The sequence below is a fragment of the Panulirus ornatus genome, chromosome 32 (genome assembly GCF_036320965.1).
Source record: "Panulirus ornatus isolate Po-2019 chromosome 32, ASM3632096v1, whole genome shotgun sequence".
NCBI classification, from domain to species: Eukaryota; Metazoa; Arthropoda; class Malacostraca; order Decapoda; family Palinuridae; genus Panulirus; species Panulirus ornatus.
Genome location: NC_092255.1, coordinates 6,907,381 through 6,920,487, shown reverse-complemented (window position 1 = coordinate 6,920,487; position 13,107 = coordinate 6,907,381). Strand labels below are relative to the sequence as shown.

Genomic DNA, 13,107 nt, shown 5'->3' with positions numbered 1-13,107 from the left:
AGCTTTGAAAATCTAAAATAGACCCTAAGTTATCACTAAAAAAAAAAAAAAAAAAAGTAAGCAAAATGTGAATAAAATGCAAAATCCTGTTTAATTCCTTCTTTGATCTGCATAACCCATAATATCTAATGAGTGTTTGTAATAAAGAGCAGAAATACCAAGATCATGTTCTTACATAAATATAATTGGTACACTATAGATATAAATCTATGAGTACCTGAACTTTTGAAAAAAAATTTGCTACTTAACAATTGCAAAACTATCTTCAGATAATAATACAGGTAAGCAAGAAACCTAATTTCATCTAAATGCCAGATAATAAATAAAAGAATTCTATGTTCCTAATATTTTGAAATTATGAAACTGTATTATCACAAAATGTGAAATTATACAGTACTAGAAAACTGAAAATTTACAGTTTGTCATTCAAAATGAGGAAATGCATAGGTAAATTCCAGAAGCTCTGCCAAAATTATGCTGGTATAATACCACTGTTTATAGCACTTCAAGAAAAAATTACATTTCTTCAATTCATCTATCTGTTTCACATATTGATCAGCTTATGGAGTTAGCAAAGTTAATACATCACATTAAATTATCAAATAAAATGCAAATCTAAAATTGATATCACTGTGAAGGGTGATGGGTGATGACTGCAGATCCAGACTACAGATATGCATAACAATATTCTTCATATTGAGGTTTTATCATAGTATTTCAAATACTTCTTTCATTCATCAGAGTCCCAAAGTACCTGACAGATCAGCATCTTGGTTGGAAGATAAATATATTTCTGTCAAAAGCACAAACATCTCAAACTTTAGCAACAAACAAAACTTTTCACTGATGTTAGCAGTATATCAGATGCTTTCTAAATTTCAGAAAAAATGGTTTCTCCTCATTATGTTCTCACAAAAAATAAAACAAAATTCTAAATTTGGGAGTAAGAAATGCTTATTAATGGAAGGCCATATTTCATCCTACTATCATCATCACTCAGACCATTTGAAAAACATTTGGTCAGGTGCTAATGCAGAAACTGAAAGAGACCCTTATTTCAACTTAAAAGATGTCTTCAAAGAAATAGTTTTTTAAGCCTGACCAATTCTTTCACTGTTTATCTAAAACTTACAGAGGAAAGCCTACCATTTCTATAATAATACCCTTTATGGAGTAAACCTACAAATAAGCTTAGACACTGCGAAGACTGTTTATGCTACTCTTCATTCTGATAATTACCTTCATATCATTGAATCAAAACCAATGTAATAATGGGTACGAGCTTGTGATAGTACAACAGAACAGTGTCAACACAGTAGTTTGACTCCATGTGGGCACTGGCCATAAATTTCTATACAATAGAATTACAATTTATCAAAATTTAACACACTATAACTTTTATACTGCCTTGCAGTTTAATTTTTTTCTGTAAATTTTAGTGTCTTCCTCAAACTTTCAGTTATAAAGTTAAATGTATATTTTGTGTCCTTTGATTTTATACATTCAACAAAAAAAAAAGTCTCAGTGACTGGAATAAACTTAATGCTCCATCTTCATGCAATCAAAAAAAAATAATACATCTTTTTCCACCTAAGCTTGTGTAGAGGGCAATTCTACAAATATAAAATATAGATGCTATTCTAATATATCTTTGTTCCATTATTTCAATGCATTTAAACAATGACTTAATTCTTCAGGCATGATGCCTCATGCTTCAACCAACATGAATGAAAGCATCATTCTATAATGTATATTCATAATTTTTTTTTAGAGAACCACAACCACTGCTTTTCATGATTCTTTTAAGAATACCATGTGTCTTGGTTCGAGAAGGAGGACCCTGTAATTCTATTCAATAGCTTTGAACAAACGTTCTACTTTCAAGCAATTAAAGAACTTCCCTAACACAATAAAGTAATTACTTCCCTAACACAATAAAGTAATTATTGTTTTGGTATCTATATAATGACTAGGTATTTGTTCTATGTGTATGTGAAGATATTCACTTGACTAAAATATTAATAACAATAAAGAATTGGTAAGCATGAATTATTAAGCATTCAATGAACAGTGAAAAATCATGGTGCATCAGAAATATGTTGTACAATGAAGCATATGAGATTTCCATCAATACATGTATTGCTTGTTACATTACTGATACATAAATAAATATGTAAATAAATATAAAAATTTGCTCCTGTCAGTGCACAGTATATACACCAGTCTTTGCAATACAAGCAAGTCAATAAATAAGATCAATACTGTACATAAATAAATAGGAAATACACTTTTAACAGTTTATACAAATAAAACTCTATGGTACTTGTACCACAGAAGCATGGCACAATTCAAAATCTTTGGTTTTCCTACTTGCATCAAAAGGCAGCATCTTCTAAAAAACAAAACCAAACACTACCCACCTGAGTCTACTCCACAACTAGCTACATGACTACTGTAATGGGAGATACTGACCTCCGCCAGATGACAGACTACTAGGGTGGTTTTCATGCCACTTTGGAGACATTTACAAAGGCAATCATATGACTCAACATTACTCTGAAGTCAGCGGCAACCAACAGGCCCCGCTCTATTAAAAATTTCCATCTTTTAAAATATGAGGCTTTTTCTGTTACTGGTCTTACAAACCATCATTTAAATGCTCCAGAATTCCCTTGACTGTCTCTGACTTCAGATAACTGTTGGTTTATTTGCTGGAACATACTGATAATCACTAATATTAGTGATAACCACAGTATTCTTTCTATTAGACATGCCATCACACCCCCTAATGCAAGCCAAACTCAGCCACACTCATGAACCATATGGTTACTTAATTGACGAGAGTTTGGAAATCGCTTGTCACACACTTTACATGACACCTGTGTGCTTTGCTGATGATTTATACGGTGCTGAGTGCGGCGGTGATGACGAAGCTGGGCTGGATCATTAAATGTGGCTTGGCATTGTGGGCAACTAACAGGATTGGCAGTGACATTTCCTCCTCCAGTGTGCACTCTACGATGAACATTCAGATGTGAGGTAGTGATAAACGTTGCTCCACAATCACTACATGAATAAGGTCTTTCACCAGTATGAGTTCGACGGTGAACAGTTAAATGAGATGATGTAACAAAACATGCACCACAATATTCACATGCATAGGGCTTTTCTCCTGTATGTGTTTTCATATGCACTTTAAGACTGTGTGCCCTGGTAAAGCTATTACCACATAATTGGCAAGTGAATGGTTTTTCTCCTCGATGACGACGAAGATGCACCTGAAGAGAACCATTCTGAGTGAAAGTGGCTCCACATTCATCACAAGTGAATGGTTTTCTTGCAGTATGCATTTCAGTATTAAGAACTACAACACCACCACCACAGCTATGAAGCTGTCTCTTGTGTCGCTTCAACCCACTTTTCGATACAAACTTTTGCTCACATATGTTACAAGAGTGTGAGGAATTTTTAGAAAAATGTTCTTTGATATGATCCTGCAGTTCTGATTTTGTTGAGAATTCTGTGCTACAGAGTGCACAAGAATTTTGCAGTTTAATCAAATGAGCTTCCATATGAGCTCTAAATTCAGCTTCATCAGTGAAATTCACACTACAGTCAGTACAATGATATGCTACAACTCTTACACGGGTGCTCTTTTTGGGTTCTACCCCATTCATTTCACATTCATTACTAATTTCTTCCTCACTCTTTTTTTGTTCCAGCCAAGGTTCCTCCTGTTCTATCACTTGCTCTTCTCTTTCCAATTCAACTGACTCTTCCACTGTTTCCAAAGGTTCATCTTTTATCTCATGTGCATTTTCTGTGAAACACAGATCATCTTTCATTTCATATATTCTTTCTACAATTACTTCACCTCCCTCTTGACTGGGAGAAGAAGCAAGGAGACCAGTTGGTGGTACAGTCTCTTCTATGAGTGTGAAAAACACATCAGGACTGGGATCAGCACTAATTCCTGAGTCATGACTGAGAGAAGAGGAGGATGAAGATTTGTTGAGGTTGTCCCAGGATGGAGACCCCAATTCCACTTCTTCCACAACTTCTTCAAACCCAGCAACTGTAATCACACAAAGAATAGAAAAACTTAACACAAATTAGCAGACTTATTATATTACACCTGCTACAACATATAAAACAAAAATACATGATTACAATTCATTCATGGAATGCTGAATATGGGACTGTTAACACAATTCTCCCAAAAATATGCATGGGCTTCTGTTTTCAGAAAATTACCTAATTTTCAGACTCTCATGTTTCAGAAATATCATTTAAAGTTACTTTGACTGAATGTTTGGGGTTGTTCTATCAACTATATGTTTCCGTTATTCCTGAGTTATAACCTCAAAATCCACTCATAAGTATCCTAGATCTAGGTCTATCATGATGAGGTATCTTTAACATTTTTCACCAAGCAAATGAAACAAACTGATTTACTGGGAGAAGGATAGTCTTCTTACCAATCTTGCACAAAATCTTAAAATGTTAGTGTTTGGTATCAATTCCCAGATATTATCTATAATATTCCTTCCCTTCAAGCTTTTCCTCATTGAAAATTAGGTGAGGTCAAGGCCTCTACCTGAGACTTATTGTACATCTTGGGGAATTGTTGTACTCCTTCCATACACACGGTGGGGAGACTGAAGCCCTCACAATCCACTTGCCCCCACCTAACTCATATACCTGACTACTGTTACCACTCTCCTAATATTATGGATCTGCCATTCTAACCATCCTTCATGCTGTAGAGCACATTCTCACCACCAGCCAAATTGTAGTCTGGGGTTGTCGTTTTGTTCCATGGTACTTAATGAATTTCAGGTGGCCTTTAGTGTTATATTTTTTTTTTTGATTATACTTTGTCGCTGTCTCCCGCGTTTGCAAGGTAGCGCAAGGAAACAGACGAAAGAAATGGCCCAACCCCCCCCATACACATGTATATACATACGTCCACACACGCAAATATACATACCTACACAGCTTTCCATGGTTTACCCCAGACGCTCCACGTGCCTTGATTCAATCCACTGACAGCACGTCAACCCCGGTATACCACATAGCTCCAATTCACTCTATTCCTTGCCCTCCTTTCACCCTCCTGCATGTTCAGGCCCCGATCACTCAAAATCTTTTTCACTCCATCTTTCCACCTCCAATTTGGTCTCCCTCTTCTCCTCGTTCCCTCCACCTCCGACACATATATCCTCTTGGTCAATCTTTCCTCACTCATTCTCTCCATGTGCCCAAACCACTTCAAAACACCCTCTTCTGCTCTCTCAACCACGCTCTTTTTATTTCCACACATCTCTCTTACCCTTACGTTACTCACTCGATCAAACCACCTCACACCACACATTGTCCTCAAACATCTCATTTCCAGCACATCCATCCTCCTGCGCACAACTCTATCCATAGCCCACGCCTCGCAACCATACAACATTGTTGGAACCACTATTCCTTCAAACATACCCATTTTTGCTTTCCAAGATAATGTTCTCGACTTCCACACATTCTTCAAGGCCCCCAGAATTTTCGCCCCCTCCCCCAGCCTATGATCCACTTCCGCTTCCATGGTTCCATCCGCTGCCAGAGCCACTCCCAGATATCTAAAACACTTCACTTCCTCCAGTTTTTCTCCATTCAAACTCACCTTATTGAAATAAGAACACACATCTATGGTTCACCCATTCCATAACAACATGTGTTTGGGCAAACGTTTGGAATTTCCTTGTGTCGTCTGCAGGTCCACTTTAAATGTTACAGACTAAGCAGTGAGCTCATGAAGACATTCAATGTGATGCAACGACATATGTAAAATTCACAATGAAATAATAAAAATAGTTTTTTTTTACTATTATACTGTGTCAGTCTCCTGCGTTAGCAAGATAGTGCAAGGAAACAGACGAAAGAATCACCCACCCACCCACATACACATCTATATACATACACGTCCACAAATGTACAAGTACATACCTATACATCTCAACGTATACATATATATACATACACAGACATATACATATATACACATGTACATAATTCATACTTGCTGCCTTTATTCTTTCCCATCGCCATCCCGCCACACATGAAATGACAACCCCCTCCCCCCGCATGCGCGCGAGATGGCACTAGGAAAAGATAACAAAGGCCACATTCATTCACACTCAGTCTCTAGCTGTCATGTACAATGCACTGAAACCACAGCTCAATTTCCACATCCAGGCCCCACACAACTTTCCATGGTTTACCCCAGATGCTACACATGCCCTGGTTCAGTCCATTGACAGCACGTCGACCCCAGTATACCACATCGTTCCAATTCACTCTATTCCTTGCACGCCTTCCACCCTCCTGCATGTTCAGGCCCTGATCACTCATAATACTTTTCACTCCATCTTTCCACCTCCAATTTGGTCTACCACTTCTCCTCATTCCCTCCACCTCTGACACATATAATCTCTTTGTCAATCTCTCCTCACTCATTCTCTCCATGTGACCAAACCATTTCAAAACACCCTCTTCTGCTCTCTCAACCACACTTTTTATTACCACACATCTCGCTTACCCTTTCATTACTTACTCGATCATACTACCTCACACCACATATTGTCCTCAAACATTTCCAACACATCCACCCTCCTCCGCACAACTCTATCTATAGCCCATGCCTCACAACCATATAACATTGTTGGAACCACTATTCCTTCAAATATACCCATTTCTGCTTTCTGAGATAATATTCTCGCCTTCCACACATTCTTCAACGCTCCCAAAACTTTTGCCTCCTCCCCTACCCTGTGACTCACTTCCGCTTCCATGGTTCCATCCGCTGCTAAATCCACTCCTAGATATCTAAAACACTTCACTTCCTCCAGTTTTTCTCCATACTTCCTAATTGACCTGTCCCTCAACCCTACAGTACCTAATAACCTTGTTCTTATTCACATTTACTCTCAGCTTTCTACTTTCACACACTTTACCAAACCCAGTCACCAGCTTCTCCAGTTTCTCACCCAAATCAGCCACCAGCATTGTATCATCAGCGAACAACAACTGACTCACTTCCCAAGCTCTCTCATCCACAACAGACTGCATACTTGCCCCTCTCTCCAAATCTCTTGCATTTGCCACCCTAACAACCCCATCCATAAACAAATTAAAGAACCATGGAGACATCACGCACCCCTGCCGCAAACCGGCATTCAATGAGAACCAATCACTTTCCTCTCTTCCTACTCGTAACTAATGAAAAATTAATGGTATGTGTGTACATTTTACATTGCTCTTACATCACTTGGCCACAATCTGGCTCAAGCTTCTGCAAGCCATGATGAGTGATGGCTATACATGGAAAAGCACTGGATGTAAAAATCAAGAAAATAGCAAGTTCAGTCCTTTATGTCCACAGGAGGAACGTGCCAGGATTGTCGATGTCTTCATGGAGGCCTTCGGGAGTGCTTGAGATTACCCACAGTCATGTTCGTGGGCCAAAAACAGGAGTCCAGGTGAATCACTCAGCACTGCAAATTCAGCATGTGGGCTGGTCATTGCTACCACCACTTGACATCTGGGATCGTCTTCTTCATTCCATGGCACTTAATGAATTTCAGGTGGCCTTAACAATTCTATTAGAAAAATAAGTACGTTCAGTTGTTGTTCGCTGATGATACAGCGCTGATGGATGATTCAGGTGAGAAACTGCAGAAGCTAGTGACTGAGTTTGGTAAAGTTGTTAAAAAAGAAAGCTGAGAGTAAATGCGAATAAGAGCAAGGTTATTAGGTACAGTAAGGTTGAGGGACAAGTCAACTGGGAGGCAAGTCTGAATGGAGAAAAACTCGAGGAAGTGAAGTGTATTAGATATCTGGGAGTGGATTTGGCAGCAGATGGAACCATGGAAGTGGAAGTGAAGCATAGGGTGGGGGAGGGGGGGAAAGTTCTGGGAGCGTTGAAAAATGTATGGAAGTTGAAAATGTTATCTTGGAAAGCGAAAATGGGTATGTTTGAAGGAATAGTGGTTCCAACAATGTTATATGGTTGCGAGTTGTGTGGAGGAGGGTGGATGTGCTGGAAATGAGATGTTTGAGGACAATATGTGGTGTGAGGTGGTTTGATCAAGTAAGTAATGAAGGTTAAGAGGGATGTATGATAATACAAAGAGTGTGGCTGAGAGCAGAAGAGGATATTTTGAAATGGTTTGGTCACATGGAGAGAAAGAGTGAGAAAAGATTGACTAAGAGGATATATGTGTCAGAGGTGGAGGGAATGAGGAGAAATGAGAAACCAAATTGGAGGTGGAATGATGGAGTGAAAAAGATTTTGAGTGATCGGGGCCTGAACATGCAGGAGGGTGAAAGGCATGCAAGAAATAGAGTGAACTGGAACAATGTGGTATACCGGGGTCGATGTGCTGTCAATGGATTGAAACAGGGCATGTGAAGCATCTGGAGTAAACCATGGAAAGTTTTGTGGGGCCTAGATGTGGAAAGGGAGCTGTGGTTTCGGTGCATTATACATGACAGCTGAATGTGAATGAATGTGGCCTTTGTTGTCTTTTCCCAACGCTACCTCGCGCACAGGCGGGGGGAGGGGGTTTTCATTTCATGTGTGGCGGGGTGGCGATGGGAATGAATAAGGGCAGACAGTATGAATTATGTACATGTGTATATATGTATATGTCTGTGTGTGTGTGTGTATATATTGGCGGAATGCGTGCATAGTGCCACTGTACAAAGGCAAAGGGGATGAGTGAGTGCTCAAATTACAGAGGTATAAGTTTGTTGAGTATTCCTGGTAAATTATATGGGAGGGTATTGATTGAGAGGTTGAAGGCATGTACAGAGCATCAGATTGGAGAAGGGCAGTGTGGTTTCAGAAGTGGTAGAGGATGTGTGGATCAGGTATTTGCTTTGAAGAATGTATGTGAGAAATACTTAGAAAAGCAAATGGATTTGTATGTAGCATTTATGGATCTGGAGAAGGCATATGATAGAGTTGATAGAGATGCTCTGTGGAAGGTATTAAGAATATATGATGTGGGAGGCAAGTTGTTAGAAGCAGTGAAAAGTTTTTATCGAGGATGTAAGGCATGTGTACGTGTAGTAAGAGAGGAAAGTGATTGGTTCTCAGTGAATGTAGGTTTGCGGCAGGGGTGTGTGATGTCTCCATGGTTGTTTAATTTGTTTATGGATGGGGTTGTTAGGGAGGTGAATGCAAGAGTTTTGGAAAGAGGGGCAAGTATGCAGTCTGTTGTGGATGAGAGAGCTTGGGAAGTGAGTCAGTTGTTGTTCGCTGATGATACAGCGCTGGTGGCTGATTCATGTGAGGAACTACAGAAGCTGGTGACTGAGTTTGGTAAAGTGTGTGAAAGAAGAAAGCTGAGAGTAAATGTGAATAAGAGCAAGGTTATTAGGTACAGTAGGGTTGAGGGTCAAGTCAATTGGGAGGTGAGTTTGAATGGAGAAAAACTGGAGGAAGTAAAGTGTTTTAGATATCTGGGAGTGAATCTGGCAGCGGATGGAACCATGGAAGCGGAAGTGAAACATAGGGTGGGGGAGGGGGCAACAATCCTGGGAGCATTGAAGAATGTGTGGAAGTCGAGATCATTATCTCGGAAAGCAAAAATGGGTATGTTTGAAGGAATAGTGGTTCCAACAATGTTTTATGGTTGCAAGGCGTGGGCTATGGATAGAGTTGTGCGCAGGAGGGTGGATGTGCTGGAAATGAGATGTTTGAGGACAATGTGTGGTGTGAGGTGGTTCGATTGAGTAAGAAATGTAAGGGTAAGAGAGATGTGTGGAAATAAAAAGAGCGTGGTTGAGAGAGCAGAAGAGGGTGTTTTGAAATGGTTTGGGCACATGGAGAGAATGAGTGAGGAAAGATTGACCAAGAGGATATATGTGTCGGAGGTGGAGGGAACGAGGAGAAGTGGGAGACCAAATTGGAGGTGGAAAGATGGAGTGAAAAAGATTTTGAGTGATTGGGGCCTGAACATGCAGGAGGGTGAAAGGCGGGCAAGGAATACAGTGAATTGGATCGATGTGGTATACCGGGGTTGACGTGCTGTCAGTGGATTGAATCAGGGCATGTGAAGCGTCTGGGGTAAACCATGGAAAGTTGTGTGGGGCCTGGATGTGGAAGGGGAGCTGTGGTTTCGGGCATTATTGCAAGACAGCTAGAGACTGAGTGTGAACGAATGGGGCCTTTGTTATCTTTTCCTAGCGCTACCTCGCACACATGAGGGGGGAGGGGGATGGTATTCCATGTGTGGCAAGGTGGCGATAGGAATGAATAAAGGCAGACAGTGTGAATTGTGTGCATGTGTATATATGTATGTGTCTGTGTGTGTATATATATGTGTACATTGAGATGTATAGGTATGTATATTTGCGTGTGTGGACGTGTGTGTATATACATGTGTATGGGGGTGGGTTGGGCCATTTCTTTCTTCTGTTTCCTTGCACTACCTCGCAAATGCGGGAGACAGCGACAAAGCAAAATAAATATATATATATATCTTTTCTTTTCTTTCAAACTATTCGCCATTTCCCGCACTAGCGAGGTAGCGTTAAGAACAGAGGACTGGGCCTTTGAGGGAATACCCTCACCTGGCGCAATTCTCTGTTCCCTCTTTTGGAAAATTAAAAAAAAAACGAGAGGGGAAGATTTCCAGCCCCCCGCTCCCTCCCCTTTTAGTCGCCTTCTACGACACGCAGGGAATACGTGGGAAGTATTCTTTCTCCCCTATCCCCAGGGCAAATATATATATATATATATATATATATATATATATATATATATATATATATATATATATATATATATACACATTGAGATGCATAGGTATGTATATTTGCGTGTGTGGACGTGTATGTATATAAATGTGTATGTAGGTGGGTTGGGCCATTCTTTCATCTGTTTCCTTGTGCTACCTCGCTAAAGAGGGAGACAGCGACAAAGTATAATAAATATAAATATAACATCTATAGTACTCTGGACTACGGTCTGATGACACTCTACGACACATGAATAGTCTGTGTATCGAGGCTGAAGAGTGTATGTCCTGAGCTGGCTGCTTAGTCCAACTTTTATCTAGGCCTGTCAACACCCATTCCATAACAACGTGTGTTTGGGCGAACATTCAGAATTTCCTTGTGTCGTCTGCAGGTCCGCTTTACATGTTACAAAAGACTAAACAATACCTTGTGCTTGGTTCTTACAGACTAAGCATTAAGCAGTGGGCCCATAAACACATTCATGAGATGAAACTACATATGTACAACTCACAGTGAAATGATAAAACTATATAGCTAATGAAAAAACAATGGTATGCGTGTATATTTTACATCGCTCTTACAGATTCACTTGATAAGCTCTTGTAAACATATCTCTTATATGACTAAATGCACCTCTTCCTCCTCCTCAAGCAGCCCCTTCTTTGTATCTTGATAATGCTGACTGTAATAACTTGCATAAATTATCTTTTGACATAACTTTGGCAGATTACTGCCTCTCCTCAGGTGATGCTTTTGTCTCTGTTGAACATAAAGCAGAGGTTTTAGGTGTGTAAATGGGGCATATATCCCTTTTTCCTCCAAAATCTCCACTTCTTTCAATCTATCATTCAACCATGCCTGTTCTGAGGCCATTCAGGCATGGGACCTGGCATACTACTTTTGGAAAGACTCTCATTTTTCCAACTCCCATTCAACATTTATCTCTGCCCATAATCAGTACAAGTACTTTGTCTGTACATGAAGCATTCCTGTAACCACTCTGTAGATACTGCAATAACCTCACCTCTTCATCCAGTTAAGTCTTTCTGGTCTTTGGTTAAAGTTATCTTGAAAAACTTCTGTGGTATTCCCTCTCCTTTACTTTTCTGATCTGAAGGTACTACAGCTGTCTCTCGCAATGTGAAAGCAACTCTTTTTCGTTCTCTTTCTATTCTAACTCCAGCATGGAAGACTGATCTTCCCTCACCTCCTGATGCTAATCATACAAATCCTATGCTTATCCCCATAATCTTTCTTAGTACTGTCCAGAAAGCAACTTATCTCAAGAAAAAACAAGGATTGTAGCCCATATGGTATCCATCCCCATCTAGTGAAGGAATATGCTTCTGAACATGTCCCTGTGCATGCTTGTTTGTTTTGTTTTTGTTTATAAAGTGCAACTTCTTCATGGACATCTGCATTAGCACATCCCATTTTAATCTTAATTTTGTATAATTTGACTTCTGATGTATCTAAAGCATTTGAATCCCTCTTAAACTTCCATGTCCTCAAATATTTTGAACACATTCTTCTCTCTGATCATCAATTTGGTTTCTGTAAGGCAAGATCCACTGGTGATATCCTTTCCTATCTTACTAATGTCTATTCATCATATTTGAAAGATTTTGGAGAATCCTATGGGGTAGACTTGATTTATCAAAAGCTTTTAACAGCATAAACACCAAGCTCCCCTCCACTGCCTTCCCTCCTTCTATTTGCTTTCTCAAATCCAGCTTCCTCTCTGGGTGATCTGTCTCTGTAGTTGTAGATGGATCAACCTTTCCTCCTTTTCCAATCACCAGAGATGCCCCTCAAGGTTTTGTTTTGTCTCCTTCACTCTTCTTCCTTTTTAATGATGATTTCCTTTCTTCAGCAGATAACAAAATAAACTCATAAACAGAGAATTCAACACTGCATTCCTCCACCTTCAAACCTGCTCCATCCTCTTTCACTCAAAATGCATCTTGTCCCTCCACAGCTTCCTCTTTAAACTCAGACTTGGACAGGATATCTCAGTAGGGTAGATGGAGGCTAGCCTGGTTAAGTTCATTGCCTCCAAAACCAAGTTTCTGCCCAATTCTCTGTCTAAAAACCCCTTTCAACCCTCCCTATCTCTTTTGATGGATCTGTAATTCTACTGTTTAACACAATGAACTTACTTGGTGTCACTGTAATATTTAGGAAACTGCATACAACAAAATGAGCTAATTCTGCTTTTAAGAAACTGGGAGCCCTGTTTAGATGCTGTAACTTCTCTGCTGAACAACTGCTCTGTTATATAAAGAACTGATCAGTCTTTATATGAAGTACTCCCCT

At 39.7% G+C, this 13,107-nt stretch overlaps 1 protein-coding gene across 7 annotated transcripts in view; it reads right to left on the bottom strand.

Moving 5' to 3' along the window:
- Window positions 1–459: 459 nt before the first annotated feature.
- LOC139759026 (uncharacterized) overlaps window positions 460–13,107 on the bottom strand; it is a 32,629-nt gene continuing 19,981 nt past the window's right edge. For all 7 annotated transcript variants that reach the window (XM_071680924.1, XM_071680921.1, XM_071680923.1 and 4 more), the window contains one exon: window positions 460–4,075. In XM_071680924.1, coding sequence (XP_071537025.1) covers window positions 2,802–4,075 — 1,274 coding nt within the window. In that variant the 3' untranslated portion in view covers window positions 460–2,801. The remainder of the gene's footprint in view (window positions 4,076–13,107) is intronic.